This window comes from Polypterus senegalus, chromosome 2, assembly GCF_016835505.1.
Source record: "Polypterus senegalus isolate Bchr_013 chromosome 2, ASM1683550v1, whole genome shotgun sequence".
Classification (NCBI taxonomy): domain Eukaryota; kingdom Metazoa; phylum Chordata; class Cladistia; order Polypteriformes; family Polypteridae; genus Polypterus; species Polypterus senegalus.
The window spans coordinates 247,509,013-247,527,132 of NC_053155.1; the positions used below are offsets into that span (position 1 = coordinate 247,509,013).

Genomic DNA, 18,120 nt, shown 5'->3' on the forward strand with positions numbered 1-18,120 from the left:
TAAAAGCTTTCTTTTTAATTGTCTCAAGTCTCTTTAATTGTGTAATAAGTCACAGAGACAGCACACAGGATGCGCAGTTTTAGCCCTTTGACAAATGAGTGTATTGTTTTAAACAAAACTAAGTAAATCATTAAACCATAATGCACCACCGCAATACTCCCTCTGTTATAGGCCATGGAGATTGCCTCCAAAACATAAATACTCACCAAGATACCAGGGACAGGTGGTGACTTACCTTGACTTGTCCCCTTTTTAAGTATATTGGTGATAATTGCAGGTCATTGCAGATAATTGCAATCTGATACCTGGCTACAAACTCCAGGTGCTTAAGTAAACACAGCAGGTATCTGGCCCTCCCCGATTGATAAGTGCTCCTTTCTGCTGACTGCTACACTAGCTATAATTATACTGTTTACTCTCTGTGAACAGTGTTTGCATGTAGTTTACTTGTTTACCTGCTGAATACATGTTCACTGTTACTTGTTATTTTCATATTATTAAAATATCAAAAGGACATTTGGTTGCCATCTTTATACTTCCCAATCAATAAATATTTCAATGGGGTTGGACAGTAACTTAAAAGTGAAGTAGTTAATAATTTGATTCATTTCACTAATAAGTAATGTGAACTCATTACATTTTGAGAGAAACAGATCTGGTAATAGATTACTTTCTGTGAGCAACTTCCAACTCTCGTTTTATAAACCTTTCAATAAACTCCTCTGACATAAAACCAATATATGCAAAATAACATGATTATAACAACAAATTATGTTTATCAAAAATCTAAATACGGGTACTAAGATACAAGCTGAGGATGTAGCATGCAAGCAAAGTTTTAAGCAAAAACAAACATGAGGTGTGTTGAAAGCATGAAAACCTTCAGCAGGTGTGACTCTTAAGGGACCATTGTTTCATTCTGAGTTAGACTGCAATTCCCAATTCCCCTGTTTGTTTTGATTTTCCCTGGGATTATAAGTTTTCTCCCATGATCCTAAGTCAAGTTGTTGAATAACAACACTACAATGGTAAGGTGTACCATGGATGGTTGATACTTTATAAACATTCAAAAAGATGGACCTTGGGATCTGACAGCTTGAAAAATAGGTGTTCAGAAAGTGGATTTACATGATACTTTAATGTTTTTGTAGAATATTTACTTAAAGTCAAATATACCAAGTTTCACTAAATCTGGTATCAAGGATCAATTTTTGTGTAAGCCATTCAACACATACAGTAGGTATACAAATCAGTGTTTGATATTGGGCAATGCCACCTCTGCACCCAGGGTCAGATGAAGACTCTGTTGAAGATGGTAAAGTTGCTTCTCCAAATGTATAAAGTATATTCCAACATGATCTGAGGTTCTTATGGGCTCTCAATGGTTTTTTGACACGTCAGTTGGTTTGAGGTCATCAAGGGTGAGAGATCCTAACAGCCAATTCTTCATTTCATTTCCTGTTGACAAATCAGGAAGTGACTCTGTATTATCCTTTTGCAAACATGGCTGCAAAACACTTGTGAATGCATGGGACAAAAGACAGACTGCCCGAGTAGTGGAAAGAAAACCATCCTCTATATTATATTTCTTCAGAGAAATATGATTGGTTCTTCAAAGAAGAAATACTGAGGAACACTGCAGAAACAACTATAAATTTCTGAAAGCATTGCATGTTTGTTGTCTTAATAGGGTAGCATAAGCAATGCAGTCTACTAGTGACAAAATAGCAGCTAATCAAGGCAATACTAAAAGCAAACTTTCACTTCAATGTTTGCATTGTCAAATTGCATGGGGATTGTGTGTAAAATGTTGCCCAATGATCTCGCCAAGCAAAAAAAAAATTGAACAGCACGGGTCTGTTTCCAATTTGCCATCAACACAAATGAGTCGTTACGTGTGAGAGAGCACACAAACTCCATAATACATAAGAAAAATGCCTAGTACATGCCAGTCCTAAGATGAAGCATGTCTATTGAATTTTCTAAACTGGAGCCATCGCAAGTTGTTTAGAAATTAGCTGATTTACCAATCCAGCACTCAACTTAATTAATTAATAATTTAACTGTTCCTATTTTTTGTTTGCAAATGCTTTTGTTTAATTTTATTTATTTACTTTTGAAATTTCCACTGGACAATACACAGATGCAGACAATGAGATGCCTGTGAAGTGTAAGTCCGGTATTCATGCTTAAGATTTTTTGGTGCCCGTGCTACTCCCCTGGTCCTGGTGCCCCTTGGCACTCACCTGAGAGCCCATATGTCTGCAACTTACAAATCTGTCAAATGTTACTTTTTTCTAAATGAAAATTATATGGCATGATATCTTTTAAAGGATACATTGCAAAATAAATATTAAATTGTAGCACTGGTTTAACATAAAGATATACACTTTATAAACTGTTGAAAGTTTTCATAATAGCTGTGAAAAATTAATTCTTGAATACTGAATCACAACTGCTTGCTACAGTATGTATCCATCAATTTTCTAACCCAAACCAAACTTCTGACATTTAGTCAAAAGAGAAAAAAGGCAGATCTCCACCATAGAAAATCGGAAAAAGAACAGCAGAGAAAGTAGGGGTTAGTACTAATTTTGGAGCCACCATGGATGATAATGATAATCAAATACATATTCAGAATATCAGAATTAAACTTAAATGAAGCTATGAGAAAGCCATGTTAAAATAATGAGTTTTAGCAGTTTTTTACAATTTTCCAATGTATTAGCCGTGCAAATTTCTATTGGTAAGCTATTGCAGATTTTAGGTGCGTAACAGCAGAAGGCTACCTCACCACTTCTTTTAAGTTTAGCTCTTAGAGTAATAAGCAGATGCTCATTTGAAGATCTAAGGTTATGATTTGGAGTGTAAGGTGACAGGCATTCTTAGATATAGGATGGAATGAAATTATTTAAGGCTTTGTAAACCATAAGCAGTATTTTAAAGTCAATTCTAAATGGCACGGGTAACCAATGTAGTGACATCAGAACTGGAGAGATGTGCTCAGATTTTCTTTTCCTAGTTAAGATTCTGGCAGCTGCATTCTGCACTCGTTGCAATAAATTGATGTCTTTTTTTGTTTAGTCCTAAGAGGAGTGCGTTAACGACAGAAAATAAAAGTGTGAATTAATTTCTCAGCATCTTGCAAAGTTATAATAGGTCTAACTTTTGCTATATTTCTTAAGTGAAAAAATGCTGTCCTAGTAGAAAAAATGCTGTCCTAGTACAATATAGAACATATCAAAATTTCCATGAAGGCAAAATGTATTATCGCTTAATGCTTTCTGGCCATAACAAATACAATGGACATGACAAATTTTCATTTCAAAGTGCTTGGTCCCCAATTTACATTAGTTTGCTGAGTCAAGCCTGTTCAGAAGGAAATGAAGCTTTAGCCAAGTAACATCTAGGTCACAACTAACACCTCTGATTACCAGTTTGAGATAAAGAAAGAATAGCAAGCACAACATAAATTATTTAGCTTTCATTGCCTGTCACTAAAATACATGTTTAATTTTACTATTTAAATAATTGGGAATGGCACAATGTTGTAGTGTTTTCCGCTGGTGTCTCTTATGAGTTCTGTGTTTGCACATTCTTCACATACCTGGATTGTTTTTTCTTTCAGGTTACTCTGGTTTTGCTGCAGCACCCCTAAAACAAGCAGGCTAAGTTAACAGACAAACTCTGAGTTGGGCAATATGGGGTGTGTGTATCTGTGAGCAGGTCCCATGATGAATTGGTGCCCATTTCCTGTTTGGTTCCTTCCTTGCACCTTGTGCTACTAGGAAAGACACCTTGAACTTGATAAGTGGGATAAAAAAATGGATGGATGGAATAACGTATTTAATAAGATAATAACAATATTATAGCCTACAAGAGTGTATTTCGCAAATAAAATATGTCACAAAACTATAAGTAAAACATCTGCGTTTATGCTGATGAAATGTAAAGTAGAATAGACTTTCTGTTTGTTAGCATTGTTCTGGGTAATGCTGGGTGGTAGGTTCTGATATCCCTGTAGCAGGAAAATAGTTATCCCATCTTCATTGTGAGGTAGAGAAGTAAAAATGAATTGCATACTTTTATTTAGACCAATGGGGGTTGTAAGCATATACACAAAGATACACAAGTGTACAAAAAAGTACACTCTGGCAAAATTAAGCATACTAAATATACCTTAGCCTGAGGTATGTAGGGCAGCAATATGATGAAAGTAGTTTTCTGTGACTGCCTAATTTATTTAGTGTTCTGCGTTTCCACATGCAAACAATGCTTGTGTTAGGTTAGATGTCAATTTTCAATTGGCCCAGTATAGATGTATGGATGAGTGGGCTACTGTATGTGATAGACTGATGTTCTGCCCAGGATTATTTTCACCCTTATAGGAAGATAGACCCCATTTGCGACTGTGAATTAGATTAAGCATGCTTGAAAATGTCATGCTGGGCACTTTTTCAGGTGCAGATATAGATAGAACTTATTGTACATTGAACTTTGTTTATTATTTGTCCCCGGGGGAAATTTGGCTGTTTACAGAAGTTCGTTAAAAAATAAATACATAAATAAATAGAGGAGAGGATGGGAGCATACAGTGATACCACGTTGCCTCACCCACCACATGAGGAACCACCTGGATTGGGACCCAAGTGCAGCGGGTGATACCTCAGCACCACACTGGAACAGTGTGAGGTTTCTTTTTACAGTGGCTGGAGTGCCAATCCTGCAACCAACCCCCAAGATTTCCCTGTAAGTTGGAGGGCCTGCTTGCATGGCTGGATGCAGAATTACATCATACCACGGATGAAGCAATTGCAGGTTAGAAGGCCTTGCTCCAAGGCCCAACAGAGTTGAGTCACTTCTGGCTTTAACAGGATTCAAACTGGCAACCTTCCTATTGCCGGCATAGATACCTAGCCTTACAGCAAACAATCTGCTATATAAGTAAGTAAATAAGTAAATAAATAGATACACACTTTGGTCTGAGCATAAACTAGTATGATTATAAAGCAAGAAAATTCAACAGAAAGAAAAGTTCTGACTTGATTTAGAAAGGAGATTAAGATTATTTGAAAATGGATTACTGCAGCCTATGTATAACCAATGCAAAAATATATATAAAACTTTAAATATAGAGTTCATTTCAACACATAATGCAGTGCTGCGGAGGACTTCAGCCTGTGCATTGTAATAAACCATCCATTCATGTTCTGAATCTACATATTTAATAACAGAACATGAGAGAGCAGGAGCCTGTGCAGATAGCATTGAGTGCAAGGAAGGAACCAGCCTTGGACTGGATGTCAGTTCACGTCAGGCTACTTCCATGTACAGTCACACTAGTCCAGTTTAAAGTCACCATTGAAACTAATCAACCTGTTTTTGTCTTTGAGAAGTGTTAAGAAATCAAAATCCCTGTGTGGACAAAAGGAGAATGTGTCAACTTTATACTGACAGTGTTTGAACCAGGATACAAATTCAGATGCCTGTAGGCAGAAAGAAGTTTAGATTAGATAAATTGAATAAAACATTATTAATTCCATGGGGAAATTCAAAAAAGTGAGGGCACAGAATGAAGACTAAGTCCTCTGGCATATGAACCCAGGGCTTTTCATGCCAGGGGCAGTGATACTTCTGCTCCATTGTGAAGGGCTTCTAACAAAGAAAACATCCTCTATTATTATGATCATCATTGTCAGACTCTTTACCTCTTTACAAAAAGAATTTTGAGTGACTCTTTCCATTCACTCATCAGTAAAGCACAAGCAGTGTTTGTTAAATTGCTAAGGGTAACTAAGTGAGTCAGAGGTAAAGATGGAATCTGCAGCCTTGGCCATTAGGCTGTACTGCTTCCAACGCAATAATTAACAAATAAATTGCATTTTTATTTTACTTTATCTAATGCACTGCTGATCAGGCCTTTTTCTTTTATCTCTCTTTAGAGCCCCACAACAGATAGATCGCAAAACTTTAGCAACTGGTAAATTTTTTTTCTTTTGTGTATGTAAGCAGCATTCAAACTGTATAAAACAGAATCAGATGCATAAAGGCAAGCAGCTCAACGAGCAACATAGAAAGCACTTATGCCCAATATATTGAAATATTTTTTTCTCTCGTGAAGGGTGACCAATCAGTGAATGAGACATTGTGATGAGTAGAATCTAATCAGGGAAGGGCCACAAAATAAGCACAAACCAGCCTGAGTGCGATTAGAATATTGTTTTCAGAAAACTCCATTTTTGCTCACTTATATTACAATGTGCTTCTGAAGGTATCCAGCTCTGGACAGTCTTTGTTTATGGGGGGGTGAAAACAATGGACTAGTGTGAATGAAATGCAAAAACTGAGACAAATATTTGTGTTTTTAAATAAAAAAAGGAATTTTGGATATGGGTGGTGCAGTGGTAGCGCTGCTGCCTCGCAGTTAGGAGACCCGGGTTCATTTCCCGGGTCCTCCCTGCGTGGAGTTTGCATGTTCTCCCCGTGTCTGCGTGGGTTTCCTCCGGGCGCTCCGGTTTCCTCCCACAGTCCAAAGACATGCAGGTTAGGTGGATTGGCGATTCTAAATTGACCCTAGTGTGTGCTTGGTGTGTGGGTGTGTTTGTGTGTGTCCTGCGGTGGGTTGGCACCCTGCCCAGGATTGGTTCCTGCCTTGTGCCCTGTGTTGGCTGGGATTGGCTCCGGCAGACCCCCGTGACCCTGTATTCGGATTCAGCGGGTTAGAAAATGGATGGATGGATGGATTTTGGATATCATTCCATTTTATACTGCATCCACAGAGATAATGAGTCAATTTAGAGTTAAAGTAATCTTTTACAATGCAGAATATGTACATTTTAGGAGACAGTAGGAAACTGGAGTTCTAGAAGTATAAATGGACACTCAAAGATTGAATGAACTGAAAACTTGCATTCCAAAAACTCTCTGTATGTGCCATTGTAAGGGAACACCATTCAAAGTCAATAGCAAATGTTTAATAATCACTCTGGTTGCAGCACTAAATCTTTTTAACTGGTGAATGACAATATTTCCCTGTCAGAGTTTGCATTCTTGAAGGCAGGCAGAAGCAAAGTCAAAAAAGGCTTTCTTTTCTGCCAGGTGCTTTAGCCTAATCACTTGGTATCCAATTTAAAGTTATCAGCCTGGCATATTTTCTCAGTTTCTTCATGTCAGGTGATCTTGACAACTTATTACTCAGATGTGATTCATTTTAGATATATGCCCTTGACACTGTGCAGCCTAATGGGTTTAATGGGTATAATGACATAACCTTTTTTCTATAAATCTCCTTTCATTTTTTTTTTTTGTTCCAATGTGCTTTATACTTTATTATATTTGCATTGTCTTTGTGCAGGTAATGAACTTTGTATTATGATGAAAGCTAGTATACAGTTCTCATGTACTTATTTTTCGTAGTATTACGAGAGACATGACAGAGTCAAACTAAACAAACTGGTATTATTATTAACTGGTACTATTATATTTTGAATTTTTCTTTATGTATGAAGACTTTACTAATGGCAACATTACATTACCTAAGTAATAATATATGGTCCTCTTTTGTTAATAACTAGTGAGATGGGCATGCACCATATTCAATTCACAACTAAAATCAAACAATGGAATGTCAGGGCTTGGTTTGTCTTGACCGGCATAAGATCATTATGATAGTCTCTTGACAAAATAGAATACTTGTGACTACCGACTGCCCAGGGAAAAAGGTATGGGCTGTAGAGTCAAAGTTCATGTTGCACATGAGCACACACCAAAGGGTACTGAGAAACACTGCAGGGCTAAATGGTCCAGTCCCTCAGCCAGAAACAGGTTTGCAGAACTGAATACAAATACAAATTTGCATACTAACATGAACCAAAATTTTCATTGATATAAAATGTGAGCATATGATAGAAAAGTTGCAAAAAAATATTTGAGATGACAAAGTTGAGGGTTGTTCTAAACATTGTAATAATAACTTAAATGATTGAAGGAAGTGTATTACTTATCTTACACAACATCAGGTGCAGCTCTGCTCCACATGCCCTTAATGCAGAAACACTACTAATCAACATTATTTAATAATTATTTTTATTTTTTCTTATCACTTAGTCTTTTGCATACCTCCCCAAGAGGAAGTTCCATTGCAGGTCCTGGACACAGAAAAAACAAATGAGGGACAGCTATCTAGATAAAGGTGTGTTATTAACACCAAATGAAACAATATGATAGGTATTACACAAGGTGTTACAATAATACAAAAAAACAGCAAAAACTAGAGTTTCCCTGGAACTACTGTATCTAATGTCCCATTCTAGACGCTGAGATTGCTCATTCACATTCTGTTCAACATCAATAGAAACAAAATAAGAAAACGATACACTACCGCTTTCTTCTATTTCCCTCTACGTCTTCCAAAAATACACTTCTCAAAACTCCTCCTGCTGAGTGAGTGCTTCCCAACTACTCCACTCTTGATTCCAAGCTCACCCAGACTATAGCTGCTTTAAGACCTCAGCCCTAAGGCATACGCACATCATCTTGGGAATCACTACCTGGGCTGGGATTAGCCCTGCAAAGCTAATGGAGCTGTCCTCAACAATCTCCCAATGGAGGCCCCAAACTTTGCAGGAGCACTATCAACCTATTAAATATGAAAGTTTTAGGCAACCTTTAAGGAGACTGAACAACACAGGCAGCTGTCCATGTCAGTGTCGCTATCAGGTGTACTGTGAGCTGCAAGAATTAGCTGGCAAGGAAGTTGTTGGTGGACAGGCAATACTCAGAATATCATGAGAAAATTAGAAACTGAAAATTCATCAAGGTGATAGTCTAACAGTTTGAATCTAAAAGAAAACCCTTTTACAACAAAATCACTGTGCTCATAAGTTGTGTTTATTATTATTATTATTAGCAATGATCCTAAAGCTAGGATGCCGGGTATACACTCATCTTTTTAGGGGGAGGCCAGTGACATCACAGAATCGGATCATGTGATCAGCGACAGTGTAATTTCCACAAATAATATGGCTGTGCCCATCTATCTGTGCTGTAAACAGCAACATCCAAGCAAGAAACCCCCTACCACAACAAATGGCAGTGTGCTGACATCCCCAGCGTAACAACAAAAATAACCACCATATATAAACCAAACCTAGTAATATGTCTACGTTATTTTACCCAGTTATTTCTTGCAAAAAAGACTCCAATACCCAACAGTTGTTTTCTACCATCATCTGTCATTTTTAGAAAAGAACAAAACTCTGTCAGTACCCATACTGGCCTTTCAATATTACCTTATTCTCAAGATTTTTTTTCATTCTGCCTTAACATGGCATCCCTCCCAGGATGGCCTACTATTTGCCTGCCTTTTTGGATGCTGCCTTTAAAGAGTATATTTATGCCCATGGCCATGATAATGTTCACCCATTTAATGTGGCTGTCCTGTGATAACCTCTAGTTCATCCAGAGTAATAACAAGAACAGTATATTTCATGCCACAATAATAATATTCCATGGTACTGCAAATATACTTTTGTGAAAAGTGTGCATTTCTGAAAATATTAGTGAAATCTCAGGCAAAAAGTAAAAGAATACGTTCAGGATGAAATATTATTTAGTTGTAAGAAATGTTAAAATTCATGATAATATAATGATGACATTTGGAACTAGCGTATAAAATATTACCATATAATATGTTTGTTTGATGAATGGGTCTTTGTTTCATATTCATTTGTAAACAACATCTGGTGTTGAATTAATATAATAAATTTCTTACATAAAATATTTTTAATGGGGAATTTTTCCCTAAAAAGATTGTGAAGGATGATGGCTTACAATTAGTATTTTGCTGTGAATGTAACTCTACTTTCAACAAAAAAGTACTTGCATAATTACATGATGATTATTTTCCGATAAATACTGAGTCATTTCTGCACATTTATTTTCATTGATGTACTTGGTGTTTAGAGTACTTCAGAAAATTATACAATTTAATGAGGAAATAGAATGAAAAAGGCAATATAGTAAGAACAGAGAGGTGTACTTAACCACCTCAACAAAAAATTAGTTAAGTCTTTTAAAAATTCCTTTACATCCAGAAGACATAAGTAGCTGTACATCTTGAGAAAGCTCCTATCAGTACACGTTTTATTGAAGTATATATACACTGTTTAGAACTTTAACAGTGCCACAGTTGTACTTGAAGTTGGTGATCTTAGGTTTAAATATATCCACCCATCCATGTACATCCATTTTAAAGCTCACTAAGTAAAATTTATGGTTTAGGGTTGCACTTAAAAAAATTTAAATAAAATTGTAAAAAATAAGCAGTGTATTAATTCTGTAATAATTATGCAGACATACGTAGATTATTTCATTTAAAATTGATGTACTAATTATTAAATAACTAACATACTGTTATTTATGTGCAATTAAATATTAAATAAAATAACTAAAAGTATAGCAATTAACAACAAATATAAGAAAAAGTTAACCGAAAGGTCAAATATTGAAAAGTCCTAAACATGATACTGCTGTAATGTAATTTCTAATTGAAAAGTAAAATGGACAAAGAAAACTGGGTGTTCATTAAAATAAATAAATACATACATAAATACATATTTAAAAAGGAAAAGAAAAACCCGCATAATGGGAAACACCAGCTCATCCCCGAATGCCAGCCATCCTTCGGCTCTTTTTGCGTCTTCTGCTGCCATCTATAGGAAAGTTCACTCCATCTGCCCGAGCTGCGTTTTCAGCAGTTTCTCTGAAAACAACTAAATGATAAACAGGCGCATTGATTGCACTAAATACTGATGCTCTTACAAATAGCTCGTTAGCTTTGATGTATACGGTCCTGACTACAAACTGGGTAAATTCCAGTAAAATAAAAAAAATTAACCTCATCCACAAAAAAAATAATAATAATACACATATATATATATATATATATTTAGCGCATATGCAGTACTCTGCAGACTTGCATTTCATTTTTTTTTTCATTTCATCTGAACTTAGTCTTTAGAGTCTCAAACCGACAAGTTTATATGAATGCGTGAGTGTATATATATATATATATATATATATATATATATATATATATATATACACACACACACACACACTACATAGTGGTTTTACCTAATTCAAATCAAATATGATGGTGATATTATAGATAACTTACGTAACACTTTACATTATATATATATATATATATATATATATATATATATATATATATATATATATATATATATATATATATATATATATATATATTTAAATAAATTAAATACATATATTTATAAACACACACACACAGAGAAAGTGAAATGCAAACAAACCTACCCAAGAGTTAAGTGGGTAACAGTGACTTGTGAAAGGGGGAAAAGAACAGGCAGATAGTTTGTGGAGTGGAGCCATACCACTCAGAAGATCACTGGGGGTTTCATTCCTTTTCTGCTCACTCTTTTCACCGTCTTACCGTCGGTCTTTTCTATTGGATTTGCTTTAGTTGTGCGAGATAATCTAGATAAATCACATGCTTTAATTCTGCTAGATGATGAGGATGTTTAAAGAAAAGCGAAAATCGACCATTAAATTGCGTCTTCTTAGCAAGGAATCGCCGCAGGGAAGCTTGTTCTTTTCAGAGAAACATTGCAAACTGCTTTTGTGGAGCTGACCGTCACGTTGCTAACGTGAATGAGGCGGTTTGTGCGAGCTATGCCTCAGCATACAGACCTAAAAACCTTACAAGCCGCACTTTAAGGATTTTACAGTCGAACGGACCAAACCTTGTGAAACGACTCCAGTCTTTTGGTTGAGAAATTCCTCTGTCGCTGAAATGTTCTGGCCTTCGAGGGGTCAACACGGTAGGTGAATATTTATTTTATTATGTACTTGTGGTATTGCGTGTTTTTTTTTTAATATCTGGGGATTCTCTGTCTGTGGTACTGAAATAGTGTTGCAAATAGTGTTCAAAATCAGTGCAGTTGAACAACTGAGAAACAGTACGTCGTTGTCTTTGAATCTAAACAGGGACAGAACGAAAACCATTTCCTTGGAAATAAAATCGTGATAAAATGTTCATTACAGAATCGCTTCCAAAATAACCACTCTGGCCAGTAACGCAACACTTCCCGTCTGCTCTGTATTCTATCTTGTTGAAAGAAATTCTCTCGCAATAAAAAATATAAAATCCTAATAGTAATGACGGTGCATTGGTGTTTTGAGTAACATACAAGAAAAGCTTACTTTAGCTTCCGAAAACGTTAAGTTACAATGCAAGTATGTAGATGGGATTTTACTTAGTTCTTCTAATTGAAAATAACGGTTTTATTTGCTTAAACAGACATATATTTTTGCATTTTTTGTTCCTCTTGGTATAACCTACTGTTCGTACCTGAGCAGTTCAATGATATTCATTTACAATCAATTCTACATTAAGGAATTCTTTTTTTTTTCATCCCTCCCTCTCTTTCGCTCTCCCTCTCCCTCGCTCGCTCTCTCTGTTTTTAGGCTATGAAAAGGAGCTTTGCTATGTAAATGTACCCCTTCTTTGAGCACTACGTTAGGATTAGATTTCCTGGAGGTTGCAGGGGAAGATGTAACCAGGCTTAAAAGGGACAGATTTTCGGCTCTGGTCACACTACATTTTTTAACTATGGATGTAGGGGTAGTTACTGAACGAGCTAGAGTGTTGAACTGAGAAGAAACGGAAAATCGGATTTGTTTTTCAGCGAGATGATATTTAGATATTAAATCAATGACGTAGGATATTCGTTTGTGCTTTTAATCAACTCGGGTGTCTTTTAGCCTGAAGGATGAAGAGGTCTGACAGTCTCCTTTGCTTACAATCACTAATTCCAGCGTCCATAACAGCACTGATGAACGTTTTGTAACCTGACATTATTAATATTATTCATATTATTTGATTAGCGTTTTAATCTCGCTAGTTAAAGGCTTTGGTAATATAGTGGAAAAAAATGAATTATGTAACATGTCTAGAGCCAAAGAGTATCCGTAATGTTAAATGGGCTTGGATGTAGAGGGTGAGTAAATCCATCTTTTTATCGTCTGCGCGAGGGCATATTGTTCTGTTAATGGGTCCTGTTTTGTTTTCTGTTATGATGTACTGTGTACAGCCAAAAAGCTCTCCTTCCACTTCTCTGCACACCTATAAAAAGGGTGGATTTCGCAGTCTTGGTGAAATAATGAAAACCGAGACTGGAGAACCGAAGAAGCAAGCATTCAGTAATATTAAATGGAAGGCAGACACTTCATATGTTGCTAAGTGTGCCAGTTATGGCAGGATAAATGAAACTGTGATAATAATTTACTTCACGTTCATTTTTTATATATATGTGTGTAGTGAAACTTATAAGAAGTAGGTGTGGCACACAGATTAAAAATGAATTGAATGACAGTATGTTATCAGTAGTGAAATAAGATTTATTTATTTATTTACTTTTTTTATTATTTCAATTTGCAGTTGTTAGACATTTTCTGCCAGTTTCTGTTGCTTTTTGTAGATGTGGCTGATATGTAGCCGTGCACTCAGCATTATGCCTACCCTGTATGCTGGCTGATGTTTTAATTTGTACAGCTTCTTAAAGGATGACCTCAGTGGTGAATGTATATCCACATTTCCTTCTGTTTTTTGGTTTTTCATTTAATAATTCACTTTTATCTATATTAATGAAAAAAAAAAACAAAGCATATGGGAAATTATCCTAGAAAATGTCTGCAATTGTCTATTTTCTTTCTAGATGATACAACGTAGACAAAGTGCACAACACTGAGTGTGGACCACCGTCTATGTGAAAAATGCTTATCTGGATATTGCATATCATCACTTTGACTGTTGCCTCTCTGACGTTTATAGAGACGTACGACAATTACGGGGAAATATGTCAAAACCTTTGTTTGTGTGAAGAGAAAGATGGAATATTGTTGGTGAGCTGTGAAAACAGGGGGATAGTCAGACTTTCTGAAATCAGTCCTTTGCATTTTTCTATGTACCATCTTTTACTAACTGGAAATCTTTTAAAGAAACTCTCTCGAAATGATTTTATTAATTACACAGGTGTTACAATTTTGCACTTAGGCAACAATGATATACAGGAAATTGAAACGGGAGCCTTTAATGGACTGCAAGGATTAAAGAGATTGCATCTTAACAACAACAAAATAGAAATTTTGCGGGATGATACTTTTGTTGGTCTGGAGAGTTTGGAATACCTGCAGATTGATTATAATTATATCAGCATTATTGAGCCTAATGCCTTCAGCAAACTGCATCAACTGCAAGTAATTATATTGAATGACAATTTGTTGTCTAACATACCAAGCAACATTTTTCGTTACGTTCCATTAACCCATCTTGACCTAAGGGGAAACAGACTAAAAATGTTGCCCTACATTGGCCTTTTGGAGCACATGGACAAGGTTGTGGAATTACAACTTGAAGAAAATCCTTGGAATTGCTCATGTGAACTAATTGCACTGAAATCTTGGCTAGAAAGCATTTCCTATTCAGCTCTGGTTGGAGAGGTGGTATGTGAGACACCTTTCCGATTACATGGTAGAGATCTGGATGAAGTATCAAAACCTGAGCTATGCCCTAGACGAGCAGTTTCTGAATATGAAGCACGTCCTCAGCCAACTTTGAGTACTATGGGATATTTTCATACAACACCAGCTGTTGTAACATCTTCCCCTACTTCTTCTGCTGTTCTGAGATCTTCTACAAAGCCTACAAAGCAAACAAACAAAGCAAGAAAAAGGCCCATAACACGTATCCCACCAAAGGATGGTTTCAATTATGGGCCAATAATTGCTTATCAGACCAAATCCCCAGTGCCTTTAGAGTGTCCTACTGCCTGTACATGTAACTTACAGATTTCTGACCTGGGACTAAATGTCAACTGCCAAGAACGGAAGGTTGAAAATATTGCTGATTTAAAACCTAAACCATACAATCCCAAAAAGATGTATCTTACTGGAAATTACATTTCAATGGTGCGTCGATCTGATTTTGTTGAAGCAACAGGATTAGATTTACTCCACCTTGGTAACAATCGGATAGCAGTTATACAAGACAAAGCCTTTGGGGATTTGACCAATTTACGAAGACTCTACCTAAATGGAAATTTAATTGAACGGCTCACTGCAGAAATGTTTTATGGTCTTCAGAGCCTACAGTATTTATATTTAGAATATAATAAAATTAGGGAAATTGTCGCTGGTACATTTGTACATGTACCAAACCTCCTGCTTCTATTTCTTAATAATAACCATTTACGAACTTTACCTGGAGGTATTTTTGCTGATTTGAACCTGGCCAGGCTTAATCTACGGAATAATCAGTTCACATATTTACCTGTAAGTGGTGTATTAGATCAGCTAAAATCTCTGGTTCAGATTGATTTATTTGAAAACCCATGGGACTGTACATGTGATGTGCTGGGTATGAAGATATGGCTTGAACAGCTTAACACAGGAACAGTGGTTAATTATGTATTATGTGATTCTCCCAAAAAATTGTATGGTGAAGACATGCGATCCATCAAATCGGATTTTCTTTGCCCTGATTACTTTGAAGTAACATCTTCTGTGCCCCCTAGTTCTGCAGAGCCAGTTCCAGAACGGACCACTACAATAGAAACCTCAATTAAGTATAATACTCCTGCAAGTTCTGTTCCACTCTCTGTACTAATTTTAAGTCTTCTGTTGGTTTTTATTATGTCTGTTTTTGTAGCTGCTGGCCTTTTTGTAGTGGTAATGAAAAGACGGAAAAAATCCCAAAATGATCGCACAAGTACCAATAATTCAGATGTAAGTTCCTTTAACTTACAGTACAGTGTTTACACTAACAGATCTGTGCCAAAAGTGAAAACCCCTGCTGGACATGTCTATGAGTACATCCCACATCCACTGGGTCATATGTGTAAAAATCCAATCTACAGATCGAGGGAAGGAAACTCAGTAGAGGATTATAGAGATCTTCACGAACTTAAAGTTACCTACAGAAACAACACTGAAGAAGAAAGAGAAAGTCATTTAAGAAGTCCCACCTACAGTGTAAGCACCATAGAACCACGAGAGGAGTCGTCTCCTGTACAAGATGCAGAGCATTTTTACAGAGGAATTTTAGAGCCAGACAAACAGCCACCTTCTGGGAACAATATTGAATATAAGTACACTGGTCCTACTACTTTTACATACACACCAAACTATGATTTAAGGCGACAATTTTTGCATCCAGAAAGGATACGAGAAACTGTTCTTTATGGCACAGCACCAAGTACTGCACATGTTGAACCTAACAGAAATGAATATCTGGAACTAAAAGCAAAACTTCAAGTTGAGCCGGACTACCTCGAAGTACTTGAGAAACAGACAACTTTCAGTCAATTTTAGATGGCAGATTTGTCTACATACAAACAATGATATACATAAATATAAATATATATATATATATATAAATGAAATGAACATTTTGTTTTTTATAATTATTGTTAATTATTTTATTGTTAAAGTTTTGAAAAGGGGTTAATTGTATTGGCACAGAGTAACCACCTTTGAAGACTACAGCTACATGGGGTGTGCCATACTGTATTTTTAAAACCTACATACTATTATAACATTTACATTTTCACAAATCGTGAAAACAAAAGGTGCAAGGCTATTAGGAACAATGAATTTGTTTTTCTTTCTTTCTTTCTAAATCCTTTTTAAACTGCCATTAAATACATGTACAGATATGTTAAAAATATTCATTAAATAGGTTGATCATGCATTGCAAATCACAAATGATGTCCAGATCATGTATTACAGAACCTATAATGTACATTAAAAGCAGATTGCTACTTTTAACCACTTTGTTTGCTTCCTACATAATTCAAAATGCTTAGCCTTTAGCAAAGGCTTCTCGTGGGCATAAGACGATGAAGTTTGCCTTTTTTAATATACAGTAAATCAATCTAGGCTGCTTTGATACAAACAATGTAAATTTTATAACATGCAATTATTTTTTTTCTGACTTTATGCAACACATTCTACATAGAAAAGGTGGCTTTAATAAGAGTTGGCACACCCCAATTTCAACGCAAGGCTCCATTTTAAAAATGTGTCTTTGTATGCTTTCTGCACTTTTGAAATAGAAGACTTTAGAGTCTTTACTGTTTTAACTCAGACAAATCAATATGAGTTTAAAATATATGAAATTAAAAAATAATAATCAAAGTAATAATTAACTTGTAAAATATTGATATTTTAATGTAGCACCTATTTTTATATAAACATTGTCAATTATCTTTATGTCACTATTTTATTTTTCTTTGGTCTGTGGTTATTTTACACATATTGCACTATATGACCAAAATATATGTAAAAGAATATGATGTCAAGGTTTTCTATTCTACCGTATATTCAGTGAGTGCATCTGGCTAATAATTACCATGACTGACAATTGAAGGCAGCTCACTGCAAATGCTAGGAAGAAAGAAGATGAAAAATGCAAAAAGAAATAACATTTAGCCCTTCCACTGTCTTATTATGTATTATTTTAGTTTAAAGAAAAGAAAAAACAACTTTGTTTTCATAAGTACAGATGTTTGTTTCAGTTTTTGAGTTATTCAAAAATACCTGCGTCTCCAGCAGTACTTAACAGATATGGGGAGGGGGGATACCACAGCAGAAGTTTGAACTGATTACATACCGTATGTCCAATGTATTGCAGGATATGTATTTTTTTATAGTTTATAAAATAAAAATAAAACTAAAATAAAATCATGAAAACACTTAATACAATTTATAGTCTATATTATTTAGTGAGTATATTGTATATTCAAGCACCAAGACTAAAAGCTTGGTACATAACAGAATCATTTGGTTAAAAAACAAAATACAGAAAGTAGGAACTGCTTGTGTTTTTTGGACTAAATTCTGAAATGCTCGTGGGTAATCTTTAACAAATGAACTGATTTAAATGTAATTCGATTTTTACATTTAATCCCATCTTGTTTCCCTTCAATCCTAACCAATCCTACAAGTGGACGTTAATTTTAAGGCTGTGGTAATATGGTTGTCTGGAAAGCCTGCTTCAGAATCCTCACAGATGGT

The 18,120-nt window shown here is 35.6% G+C and overlaps 1 protein-coding gene across 2 annotated transcripts; it reads left to right on the forward strand.

Annotated features, from left to right (window-relative positions):
• Positions 1 to 11,373: 11,373 nt before the first annotated feature.
• On the forward strand, positions 11,374 to 17,271 carry LOC120523784 (SLIT and NTRK-like protein 5). Of its 2 annotated transcripts, none has more exons than XM_039745383.1 (2): positions 11,374 to 11,867; positions 13,764 to 17,271. In XM_039745383.1, the coding sequence occupies exon 2, from the start codon at positions 13,822 to 13,824 to the stop codon at positions 16,414 to 16,416; it is 2,595 nt and encodes an 864-aa protein (XP_039601317.1). In that variant the 5' UTR covers positions 11,374 to 11,867; positions 13,764 to 13,821; the 3' UTR covers positions 16,417 to 17,271. The 2 variants fall into 2 exon arrangements, with proteins under 2 accessions (XP_039601317.1, XP_039601318.1); XM_039745384.1 differs by lacking the exon at positions 11,374 to 11,867 and adding an exon at positions 12,545 to 13,046.
• Positions 17,272 to 18,120: the final 849 nt, after the last annotated feature.

What these genes read in the sequence shown, in the direction of transcription:
- LOC120523784 (XM_039745383.1), top strand. Translation starts at nt 13,822, where the DNA reads ATGCTTATCTGGATATTGCATATCATCACTTTGACTGTTGCCTCTCTG.